This window comes from Orbicella franksi, chromosome 4, assembly GCF_964199315.1.
Source record: "Orbicella franksi chromosome 4, jaOrbFran1.1, whole genome shotgun sequence".
NCBI lineage: Eukaryota > Metazoa > Cnidaria > Anthozoa > Scleractinia > Merulinidae > Orbicella > Orbicella franksi.
In genome coordinates, this window is record NC_138148.1 from 12,250,028 (window position 1) to 12,263,065 (window position 13,038).

The 13,038-nt window shown below is 37.7% G+C and overlaps 1 protein-coding gene across 1 annotated transcript in view; it reads right to left on the bottom strand.

The window, feature by feature from the left end:
* LOC145485516 (uncharacterized) overlaps positions 1-12,404 on the bottom strand; it is a 38,028-nt gene extending 25,624 nt beyond the window's left edge. The window contains exons 1-10 of the mRNA XM_081464179.1: positions 12,344-12,404; positions 10,055-10,202; positions 9,134-9,306; positions 6,950-7,174; positions 5,536-5,647; positions 4,806-4,883; positions 3,922-3,990; positions 2,948-3,019; positions 2,074-2,145; positions 1,646-1,717 (exon numbers count right to left, since the gene is read on the bottom strand). Of these exons, the coding sequence (XP_081320305.1) occupies positions 1,646-1,717; positions 2,074-2,145; positions 2,948-3,019; positions 3,922-3,990; positions 4,806-4,883; positions 5,536-5,647; positions 6,950-7,174; positions 9,134-9,306; positions 10,055-10,202; positions 12,344-12,404 (1,082 nt within the window). The remainder of the gene's footprint in view (positions 1-1,645; positions 1,718-2,073; positions 2,146-2,947; positions 3,020-3,921; positions 3,991-4,805; positions 4,884-5,535; positions 5,648-6,949; positions 7,175-9,133; positions 9,307-10,054; positions 10,203-12,343) is intronic.
* Between the last annotated feature and the right edge of the window lie 634 nt (positions 12,405-13,038).

Genomic DNA, 13,038 nt, shown 5'->3' on the forward strand with positions numbered 1-13,038 from the left:
ATTCTCAGAGAAACCCGTAAATTGCTTTTCTCATGGTAAAAATGGCTAGCAGTATTGCCCGTGGGCGCGTACACACGACGACAACGTCGCACAACATGGTGGCCATAGCCGATATACTCCAGGGCATGCGACCTTAGTTAACAGCGCGCATCTTTGATATTGGACATCCATTTTATGGTCAGTTGACACCTGTCAAAACAAGGTATCCGCTGACCAGTATCACGTCACTATATTGCGCGTTCATGTTTTGACCTTAACTTAATTGTCTCATTCTCCTCACGGTAGGAAATAACAGGGGGTATGAAATTGCTGACGATTCGATTCGATTCGCAAGATTCGTCTCAGATCGTCTCCTGCAAAGTCGAATGGTCTCACCGAAAGTCGACTCGTGGAAGGAAATAACAGGAGGTGTGAAATTGTTGACGTGTCGACTCGATTCGCACGATTCGTCGCGAATCGTCTCCTGCAAAGTCAAATCAAAGTCAAAGTTGAACACTTAAAGAGAAATTTCATATTTACAAGCAGCCGTGCATTTTTTTGTCGACGACTTCTTTTTTCGAAGATTTCCGAAGATTCACCAAACATGGTCCCAAGGCCAGACAAACGATTCCAAACATTTTCCGAAAATTTCCGAAGATTAACGTAGATTTTTGAGGAAGATCCGATAATGTTCCGATCAGACAACAACATATTTAAGTACACTTTAAGGGATTTATTATGTAATCATAGCAATGGGGATATTTTCACTTGTGAAAATAACGTTTTTTTCACGTGTGAAGATATCATGCTTTCGCGCGAGAGCTCACTTGGTATTTCACTGGTGTTTATATATAACAAAGGTATCTTCTACACCTAGATGACATGAGGTACTGGCAAACATCACTGGAGACTAGTCCTGTCGATTTGATCGAATCCACAACATTTTTTTGCAAAACGTCAGATTATTAGAGGGTCTTACATTTGATAAAACTAAAACTTCAGAAGGATTGATAAATTTTAATTCTGGAAAATTATGACGTCATATGAAAACCGACAATTTATATAACTAGATTTGAAACGGCATAAATTTGACGTTTGAATCGGTGTCGCATTTCCATGGGATGATGCGACAAGACCAGTCGAAAGTGCGGCAGACGTCGAATTTCCGTCGAATTGAATTCGTTGAATTGAATTAGGCATGGCAGAAATGCGACGTATGAACAGGGCATAAGCGTATTAGGCCACTACAACAACTACGACATTTTGTTTAACGATAAAACGGCGGAATCGTTTCCACGTTGTTGAATATGGTAAATATATGGCATTTGCCACTTACAACGATGTCCACATTCTAAGATTTGAAAAGACCTCTTCGGGAAGAAATGCAATGCCATTGGGAGACATATCCCCGTAAAAAATAGAATTTAGTGGAAAGAAATTAATGGCAACAAATTTCAAGGAAGATAAAAAAGAATTGTAATACGAGAAGTTTTATGGCTCATAACATCTTTCTTTCTGGCCCAAAGCTATTGTATAGCTTGGATAGTTAGCATCACAACACTTTTTTCTGTAATATGCAATAAAATAAAAATGAAAGTAGTAGCTCATTTGAATCAAACATTGCCATACAATGTGTTGTAATGATATAATCGTTCCTTTTACTTACAGGTATTTTAGACTTGTCAGTTTGGCAAACACTCCATCTGGTAAAATTGTAATATTGTTGGAAGACAAATCCCTGTAAGAAAAGTATATCAACCAATTCCTATTGCTGTTAGCTTAGTTTTGTCGCTGAGTTAAATTATGTTCGATGAAACTTATCATTTTTTCATAATCAAGGTAAAGTAAAGTAAAGTAAATCTTGATTTCTACAGGGTGGCCCATTCAGCTTGAAGGCTGGTATTCATAGGGGCCCTGTAAATATAAAATTTATGAAATATACATATACATTAAAAATCTATCTATCTAAACAGGTATTCTGTTGCCTGCCTTTCCTTTTTGTGTTCTTTTAATGCAGTAGAGTGAAAAGAATGTTCACATTTAGGACAATCGAATGGTTTACGAAATTGCACTTTAATCTTTCATTCTACTTACAAGTGCTTCAGTTTTGCCAGGTTGCCAAAACCTGAGTCCGGTAGAATTATAATATTATTAGAAGACAAATCCCTGTTAAAAGTATTAGAAGAAGATTAGTTAAGGCAGGAGGAGTGTAATTTATAGTTTTGAGGATTTGAGGATTGATTTGATATTTTCGGAGCTTTAACAGGATTTGCTCTTGTGGTTCTGCTCTGCCAATTGGGCTAGCTTTGAGGTCGTAAACACCGGAAGTAGCTCAATTGTTTTATTTAATTTTTGCGCGTGAAATGAATGGATAATGAATATGAAAAAGAAAGGTGTGAGTCCCAGTCAATTCTATGGGTTGTGGGTGGAACGATGTTCGGCAGTGAAAACATCTATTCCTAGAGATTTGAACAGAACGGAATCACAAGAAATGGTTATGTCGACGATCGCATCGCTGAAACACATGGACTTTAAAAACAAAACACATACACAAAAATAAGATTAGAAAAAGTAATGACCAGGACTCTGAAGCAGAACCAACGTCAGTTCCTGCGGATGACCAGATCTGCTGGCGTCGTACCAAGGACCTTTTCACTACATAAATCAAAACCAACCAACGAATCTCAAACTGGACGAACTAACCTGCCTAACGTAATGGTTTGAAAGTTACAAGAAATTTCAGTTACTCTTAGCTAACTTAACAGATTTCTTGTTAAATGTAATCAATTAATTCCAACGGAGCAGACTAATCATCATCGACTAACAAATACATTTTGACTCTGAAGATGACCTCCGCTAAGATTGCCGCAGGGTGGGACATCAACAGCTGTTTTGGACTATTCTGGCTAGGACGATCACGCTGTATGAATAAATAACCGTACGTTTTAGAATGCCTCTTTTCGCTTACAGTCTTGTCAGAATTTTAAGACTTGAAAACACTCCATCAGGTAGATATGATAAAATGTTGGAAGACAAATCTCTTTAAAAGAAAAAACGCAAAATGATAAGATTCAATATCATCAGATTATCATAACTAACTGGGTTGCCATGGGCGGGCAGTTCAGGTTCTCGTATCTCGTTTGCCTGATAAACTGGCCAAACCACTCCAAGAGTAAGAGGAGTTAGAACAGAGCCCGATATAGCTGATAGGATTATTTTCTCCTCTTGCTTTCCCCCAATCAGTATTATCATCACCACAACTTCGACGATGACGAAAACTACTCCTTCGCGTCCGTGTTTCTATTCGATTCTATCGAATTTTGAAACACGAGTGGAAGTTTCAGAGAACACGAAATGCATTGGGGACAGGAACAGCTGGCAAGTGTTCTAACAAATTTTTTGAGTGCCCCAAGATTTTACGAGTGTTTCTATAACAACAAATAAATCAATAAATAAATAAATAATAAATGAATGAATGAATGAATGAATGAATAAGTTGATGAAAACATGGGTAGCTATTCTTATGCGCTATTACGGGGGGTTTGAGTGAACACGGTTATGATGGAAACCTACGAAGTGTCGAGAAACACGTGACTGCCTCTTTAACATGTCTCCGAAGTATAATTAAAACCTGTAAGTAAACGTTTGAAATTGTACCTCAGTAAGTTGGGTGATTAAATGGACGATTCGATTGAGGCCCTGAACAACTGTAATTCTTTAAATTTAAAGCTTTGGCCGACCTTACGGCATCTTCAGGAAATGTAAAGAGAAAAAAAAAGAAATGCAATAGCTTAAGGGGTCAATCGAATCGTCTATTTAAAATGCGTAAGGTATAGCATAAGCATAATGCTATACTTTCGAGATATCTGAGATGTAACATTGCCGGGGCATGACGCTAAAGCTATTTTATTTTGCAGTATGCGATATGCTTCTATCACTTACAGATATCTCAAATTTATCAAATTGAAAAACACCTCGTGGTGGATTCCAGTGGCGTTGGAAGGTAAATTCCTATAAGAAAACGATCAACAAATGATAGAGAAATAAACTAACGCTGGTTTCATACATCATCCTGAAAAGTCATACTGACTGTACAATCAGCTGTAGTCTTGCTTTTGCAATAACCATGTAAGTGCAGAGTATAGATTGCATTCAGTATTAATAAGGGTTTCAATATATAACATTCGTCTGAATATGATAGATATACATCGTATTACGTTTGGAACAACTACTTCGTTAAAATATGGCCGTCGTTTATTTCCATCTTCTACGTTCGGAACTCGTAGTGTGATGTCTGTGTTTAACTACCGTGAGGTTTGTGTTAGGAAAATATTAATTTAATAAATTATGGGGTCCCGGCGATCCATTTTTCGAAAGCGCAAGCGCAATAGTTAAGCATTTATGGAAAATTTTTGAGATCGTTGCTTTGCTGAGAGAAACTCCAGTGGTCCTCCAAATATGAAGGTTAAAAGATTACTACTGCTTTCGGAGTATCAAGCTTAATAATTATATGGCTTGTGTTTGTACCCGATATAACGCGCGCTCTGATTGGCTAATCCTAGGACATTTTATTCTCGCGTAATGACCACGGCCGATTACGGGCCTGCAAAACCAAAGCAAAAAGCCATATAATAAACCTCGGCCTCGGTTTGAGATTTTCCTCTAAAGATCTCACCTTCGGTTAATAAGTAGTTAATAACTAATTGTGGAGGACACACAAATAATAAAGAAAATAAATGTATAGAACTTTTTTGAAAAGTACTTGGGTGCGGCTAATTCGATGCAATGCTACTAAACAGTATGGATATATTTCGTCATTCACTTACAGGTATTCCTCATTTGTCATGTTTGCAAAACCTTTGCCACGATCTGGTAGAAAAGCAATAGCATTTGAAGACAAGTCCCTGTGAAAGGTTTAATAATTAAAGAGATTACTTCATTTTTAGAACAGTAGCCAAAAAGCTATTCAATCCTTGCATGAACGAAGCTGTTAAAATAAGCGAAGAAAAAAGAAACAGAAACAAGGAAAAGAACAATTACATATAAACAACTAAAATATTGACAGACACCGACGACGACAACAGCTCAAAGGTGTCACGCAGCCCGCATTTTTGCCCCTCATTTCATTGTTGTCTATTTGAGAAATGCAGAACTTGCACTGAATTCATTATAAAATCGCGTCATGATCATTTAAATCGAAAAAAATTCCCAGAAGTTTTTTTGTGATGTACACTTTGAATAACTAGCGCAAAAACAGACGTATAGGTTATATGCACTAACAAAATAACACGCTGATATTTAATGATCTCGATTCAATGGATAAACGAGTCAGGCAGACGTGACGATGAGTATATGTGACTTAGAGACAAAAGGACAGAAAAAAAAGAAACGAAAACTAAAGGAAGATCGAGCCAGTGAAAACAAACAAACAAAAAAAGAATGAAAAAATGAATAAAATAAGAAAAGAAAAAATGATTAAATAAATGACAAAAAGAAAAGAGAAGCAATGTGGGATTCAGTTCATATTAAGTCACGCTTTGTGCAATCCTGACTCACATAATTTCAGTCATCATGGTAACGCAGTTCATAATATCCTTTTCTGATGTGATATCTTTGCAAGAAAGTTCGTTTTCATGAAAGTTTTTCCATTCACACGTAGGTCCACAATCTAGAAAAATCAATGTTGAGTTAAAATTCTTCTATCGATTTCATTTCATGTTAACGGTGGTGACGGCGGCCTTTGAGGCCAATAGTCATAAAAGTTGAGAATTAACCTTTTTATTTGTGTTGGATTCTCATTTATTTGAGGCAGAATAATAAACGTACACAAAATGACGTAGGGACATGACTTGACATGGCATAACATGACATGATATCACATCACATGACAGACATGACATGGCATCACATAACATGACATGACATGACATGACATGACATGACAGACATGACATGAAATGACATGACATGACATGACATGACATGACATGATATGACATGACATGACAGACATGACATGACATGACAAGACATGACATGACATGACATGACGTGACGTGACGTGACGTGACGTTACATGACATGACATGACATGACAGACATGACATGACATGACATGATAGACCTGACGACATGACATGACGTGACGTGCCATGACATGACATAACATGACATGACAGACATGACATGACATGACAGACATGACATGACAGACATGACATGACAGACATGACATGACAGACATCACATGACATGACATGACATGACATGACATGACATTACATTACGTTACATTACGTTACGTTACGTTGCGTTACGTTACGTTACATTACATTACATTACAGGGAGCTGGGCATCCGGCACAAAGTACTCCTGTTGACTTCAATCTTTTCTAACAAAAGCAGCCTTCAAGCTATATTGGTCAAACTTTGTCGCTTGTCCAAAAACTTATCAAAGAACACATTTTGCCTCAATTGATTGGTCACGTGACTTGACATTCCTATGGCAACTATGTTTTTAAATGTTTTGAATTTAAGTCTAAGCTTAAATTTCTGTTTTAGGGGCATTCCGATCAGTTCAATTTTCTTACATTGTAGCAATTTTGGACTTGTTCTAACTTATTAGACATCTTTCTGGAATTCAAGATGGAGGTTCTAATATGGCGGACAATTTGGAAAGTACGACGTCATTTTGTCTTTCTGCGAAGTCATCATTAACACATACTGACCAGGAGAGTAAACGAGTTTGGATGCCTTCAAACCATATAGGTTTGATTACTATTGAGTGAATAACTTTTGGATGAAAGCATGAGCTGGGAAACCAAAGTGCTAAGAAACGTGCTCAAGCGAAAAAAAAATAAAACAAAGCCCAGGCTAAAGATAAAAATTATTTCTTCCAGGGCGTCCTATTTATTGTATATTGATAGTTTAATAATTGGGTATTATTTTCCAATTAATTTCAAAAGTCTTACCTTTAAACGTTACTGAGAAATTCTTGTGGTCAGATCCATACAGGCCCTCGGCCACACAGCTATAATTTCCTTCTTCATATAACTGGACAGACTCGATGCTTCCCAATACTGTACCATCTCGCGTTATTATTGTTCGTATGGGAGGGGTTCCAGCTACTGGAAACAGCATTCTGTAGCCAGGAAGCGTTTGCACAGTGGCGGCTGGTAATGTTATGTTAGGATGAGCTAAAAAATAATTTTTATGTATAATTGCAACTAAATTAAGTTATCTGCTTGCTGTCACTTGAGTTTGAATACCGTAGAATTCCGAAAGTAACGGTCTCCCCGAAAATAACGGCTCCCCGAAAGTAACGTTAGTTTTTTTTCTTTCCTATTGAATCCCGAAAGTAAAGGTCCCTCCCGAAAGTAACGACGCACCCGAAAGTAACGACCCACCCAAAAGTAGCGGCCTTGTGAAGATTACCACGCCACTGTAATAAAAAACCGCATTATATTTGACGTCATATTTGATATAACGTTCCAAGCAGTATTAGTTACACTGCAATATAATGCGACCATGCCTTTCTTTCGACAGTTCCAGCATTGGGACCTTTATTTGTTTATACAGCCTGCTTTGTTTATTTGGGTATAGTTGCATAGTAAATGGTTTGGACCCAGGAGTATCAGTAGTTCGTGTAGTGTGATCGTCCGGGTGAGGGTAGTTCTGAAAAGAACTGTTGTGGCTGACTGACGTTTCGACAACGTGAGCGGAAGTCATCTTCAGAGTCAATTGAATAGTGTTTGTCAGTCGATGATGTTATAAGTCTGGTCCGTTGAACGTGATTGGTCAGTTTAGCCATGATGGTATTGGCTGAAAGACTCGTGTAAATTTTGTCATCGGTCATTGGTGGGTTTCGATTCGTCTATTGTTGATCAAATTGGTCGGTTTTTGTTCCGTGTATTGTTAGTCAAATTAAGTCGGTTTGTTAGAATTCCGTTTGTCGGTTTCGTTTCAGTCATGGATAAGTCGTTTGTTAGGCGCCGATAGTTGTTGACATCTATTAAGAGGCGTTTGTTCTAGGTTAGTGTACCAGCTTTCTAGAGTCAATCGTTGAAAATAGTTTGTACTGTAGGTTGTACTGAGCAGAGTCCCAGTCAATGTTGTGGTTTGTCAGTTGATGATGTACAGCAATGTGATTGTTGGCATCGCCATTTCTCGTGGCTCGTTTGTGTTCACTCAATCTCGTGTTAAGTCGCGTGGGTATAGTTGGTTAGTAATATACATAAAGGGAATTTTTTACTGTGTTACGCTCCCGCTTTGTCTGAAACGACTGTGAATTACCATACAAACCATCGAACTACCATTCCAAAGTAACGGCTACCGGTAAGTAACGTTTTCCATTAAATCAAAAATTCTGAAACTTTAGACACGACTACATCAGCGTTGCCTTTATATTTTCATCGTGGTAATAAGTGGACTCCAGTTTTTCATGCGTCTGTCCTGTTATTGATTATGAATTTCGTCATGGCGATAGCCGAGTGGATCCGCAGGCTACTTTGGCAATGTTATGACGAAATTAATTGTCAATAACAGGACAGACACATGAAAAACTGAAGTCAATTTGAAATCGTCAAATTGTCTGCTCTCGCTCGTTGACGCATCGCATAAATGATAAATTCATGTGACTGCCCGCCTATTGACAATGAAAATTAGCCTATTAGTGCGCGAGAATTTCTGCAGTTATTGTAAAGCAAATGCTTTACCTTACCTTACCTTACCTTACCTTACCTATATATAGCTATCATTTTCCTAGTTTTGACAATGAAAATTAGCCAATTAGTGTGCGAGAATTCCTGTAGTTATTGTAAAGCAAACGCTTTACCTTACCTTACCTTACCTTACCTATATATAGCTATCACTTTCCTAGTTTTCGCCTTTAAAGGCCTTAGTCAACCTTCGCCATTTTCGATGTCACTGAAATTATTGATATTGCATGGTAAAGCGAAATCTCATTGCTTTATCGTGAGGTGTGTTCCTGAAAGTATGTTTAATCATTTTTAGTAGTTTCACAGTAATTTCCTTCGTTTCGACATGCTCCAAATAAAGTACAATAGCCAAACTTTCTCATTTAAACAAAAACAAAGGTGTGGCTTACTAGGGCCCTATAAGCGCGAAATATACAACTGTATACTAGTTTTACTGACCGACAGGAACAATGGTGAAATGAAGCAAAAATCCTCTCTTCTGATTTCTCCAGTCTGATTGGAATGTTATCACTACGGTGTCTCCAGTTATAACAATTGATTGGCCGGTCTGCTGGCCGCAGTACTTCAATGATCCATAGCGCTTTAGGGAAATGGTCAAATAGTCTCCATATCTACAACGAATTACATTTGTACTGATATTTATATGACGTTTTATACCATGCCATAGAAAATACAGCTAATCAGAATAGAGGAAAGCCGTTTGATATCCGACGGTATTAAGGCTGCCGCACACTAGCCGATTTTTTGTCGGCCGACAAAAAATCTTCACTTGTTGGCTAGTGTGCAGCAGCCTTTACACTCAACCTTTCCATTGTGTACTGTGCGTATGTCTCATCGATTGTCTTGGTCACTGGTTGGTCACTGTATTTTCTATGCTATAGTATAAAACAGTTATGCAACGCTCTCTTGTAATATACCATATATGGAATATCCCAGGAGTCACTTGCTGTTTCTTGGTAAACACTTCGCCTAAATGCCCGCGTGTACACTGAGAAAATTCAAGTGACTCGTGGGATGTTCTATGGTATACCTCGAAAGCGTTGCATAATTTCTATATATTTGTCACATAATTTGGCTCAAAATAGTGGGACAAGACTACAGTTATTAGATATGGTCAGACATTCTAAGTTAGCAAGGTCGGTAAAATCCACCCGAAAATAATTTTAAAAAAGATGGCATCCCAGTGAAGCAAATGCACGCAAAGTTTTGCTCATCCTCGTCTTACAAGAGAAGAGAAATAATAAGAAGTTTTGTTTTGCAACAGTTTGCGATCTTTTTAATTGCATTTCTTGTGTCCAGCAAAGTAGGCACAAGATAAACAAGGTCAGGACTTATAAGAGTAGTTGCGTCATTACTTACCCGCATTCATCCAGCTCAAAATCGGTAAAGGAAATGTTTAAGGCCATTCCATATGGAACAGGAACTGAATAAACACAGCGCGTATCCTTGGGGTAGTTGTTTGGATATTCTGGACTTTTTAATGAGCTGTTTACCAGCGAACCACACTCTAATAAAACAAAGGCCAATATATGTTTTTGCTATCTACTGTTAAAATGCGATGACTCGTTAAATGTAGTGAAATGAGATCTACCAGTAAGGGGCTTCTATAAGATAAACATTGATATTACTTTACTGACCAAAAACATAGGTCCGTAAAAAAACGGCCAAGGACTAATATTATCCTCGTTCGCTCCCACTAAGAACGATTAATAAGAGATTTATTACACGACGGAAAATGTTGAGAAAAATGCCCACAATCACAGAGTTAGAAAAACATCTCAGTTAAGCGCGTGATTCTCACTCATAGCCCCAGCATTTACACACGCCTGAAATTTTTCCAAAAAAGGGGGGAAGAATGTTAGAAGGAAAAGGAAAATTAACCCTTGCATAAAGGGGAATTCTTAGGGGAAAAAATATAACAAAGTTTTGAAAAGACGATTTACTCTAAGGGGCTCAAACTTTCAGTAGCTGTTCCTTCATACTCTGCAAAAGTTTTGACGTGTGAATTGTTAATCTATCATTTTTGACATTGCTATGGCAACCATCAAATTCCATGCAGGTCTGACCAAAAATCAGCTTTTTGAGATAATTCTGTATTTTTTTTTTTCCAGTTTGGTTCATGAAATAACAGAAATTCATGAATTTGTACATTTCATAAGCATTCTGGCTTGATCGTGTTTTAATTTCCTTTATTTGTGGCCTTTTTTTAAAAAAAAATTAGTGAAATCCAAGATGACGGATCCAAGATGGCGAGTCAAATGACGTCATTACCAGCAAAAATGATATAATCTTGTAGTGCTATCCAATCAATGTAAATTTATTTCGCTCTGCCTTAACAGAACGAAAACCAAGAGGGGCCTCCACTTTAGGCTAAACTTTTCAACATGCGCAAACCGTGACTGAGCTCCTTTAAAATTATGTAAAGATGTTGCTGAACGAAGGTCGCTGGATAGGCAGTTCCACAACCTGGCTCGTCAAAAAGAGAAACTCTTCTTCAAATAATTTATTGGTGCGGGGGAAGAGCCAATTCATTTTCAGTATTCCTTAATCGATATGATATTATGTCGTTTCGAAACACAAATCTAGAGCTCAGATACTCAGGGGTCGTCTCATATAAAGATTTGTATCTCATAACAGCAGCTGATTCAGATCTTTGATATTTGAGTTAACACCAAACCCAGTTCCCGGAACAGTTCATCGATGTAGAGTCATAATTGGCATATATTAAAATACGGGCTGCACGATTTTGGAACTCCTGAAGCTTTTCAGAGAGACCACTGCCACAGGTGCTCCAGATAACACTACAATTATTAAAATACAACACTACAGTAATTAGAGTGTACGTTCGAGGGTTAAGGCCTGCAGCTATGGAAGAGAAGTAGGAAATTTTAAAGACCGATGGCAAAACTCTTTAGGGGTAGAAGTTTGACAAGGAAACTTTTTATACTTGACAGTAGTAGTTCCATTTTATAATTTAAAGAGCGTAAGAAAAACCACGACGGAAACGAGAAGGCACCCAAACAAAAGGTTTAATGAGGAGAACAATGACTGCGCTCGTGCATTACATATAAATCTTCGTACATTCCGTTACCGCCCTCTGCACAATAACAACGTGAAATGATTAAGTTCTGCGCATTTTGGAGAACGCGAGCGACGGCGGCTAATTTTTCTTATTTTCATTTGGCATTCAACGCTGGCATTACATATTTAGCTTTAGCAAGTTGTAAGACCAATAGGCGCACTGAACAGATCTAGACAATTGCGAAATTCGAAGGTAAAATATAGATTCATTTTCTACTAGGCGTTGTCCTCAGGTCGCCATCGTCATTGCTTAATCAAGTTCTCTATTAATATACTTTCCTCATGATGCTTGAGCCAAACCTGGCATGGCGCACTGGAAAGAGTCGTGTTACTGAGGTCATTGTCTGTTTATTTATGTAAATGATTTTGTAGAAAATCGTCTCGCGAAATAATGCCCTCCTCATTTGTTAAAGTGTAAGTAGTTTTCAAGAGGCATACTGCGCGGTGCTAATTCTCCATTACTTAATTTTGTTTCAATGAAATAGCTTAAAAAAATAATAATAAAAACAACAATGCTAGGTGAAACCAGGTAAAATGGTGGAGCAATAAAAAAAATGATGAATTCACCTTGTGCAGCAAAGGCAGAATAGTTGTCACTCCACATCAAGACGTGCAGTAGAAGAACCATCATGGTGAACACGAACATATGCTGTCCAAAATACGAGAAGAGGACAAAGTTCGCTTTAGAATTGTCACTCCTGTGGATGTCAGTAAAACAGGGAAACGACTGTTTGGTATTTATCTCTTCATCAAGGCAGAACAAATACCTGCAACACTGGTATTTATGTTTTGAAATGCAACAAAACCTTATCGTTGGGTGTTGTTTTCTTTGTTTTCTTGTTTTGGTTCGATTTTTTTTAAAGCCTTGTTTGCACCAAAGATTATCCTAACTACTGGTCGCAATATAAAAATCTTCTCGACCCATGCTCATCCGTAAGTTCCATATGGGGATAGTTATTCATTTAGTCAGTTCATCGAGCACTGCCCTGAGGAAAATATTGTTGGACGACAACAGATGTTTGTTTGCGATAGATCCACACAGATGAGCTTAAAAATTTGCTGGTTCGGTTTTACTGCCATTTAGTCGACTCAAAGATTTCGATTTTTTTCATCAATGGAAAAGATCTCATCCTTTAGTTGATAAGTTTAGCAGTGCATGATCAATTCTTCTCGTACAAATTGTGGTCTTCCCTTATATCAAAACAAAGTCATACAACATTACTACAGGAACGGATAGAAAAAGAAAAAAGAAAAAGAAATGA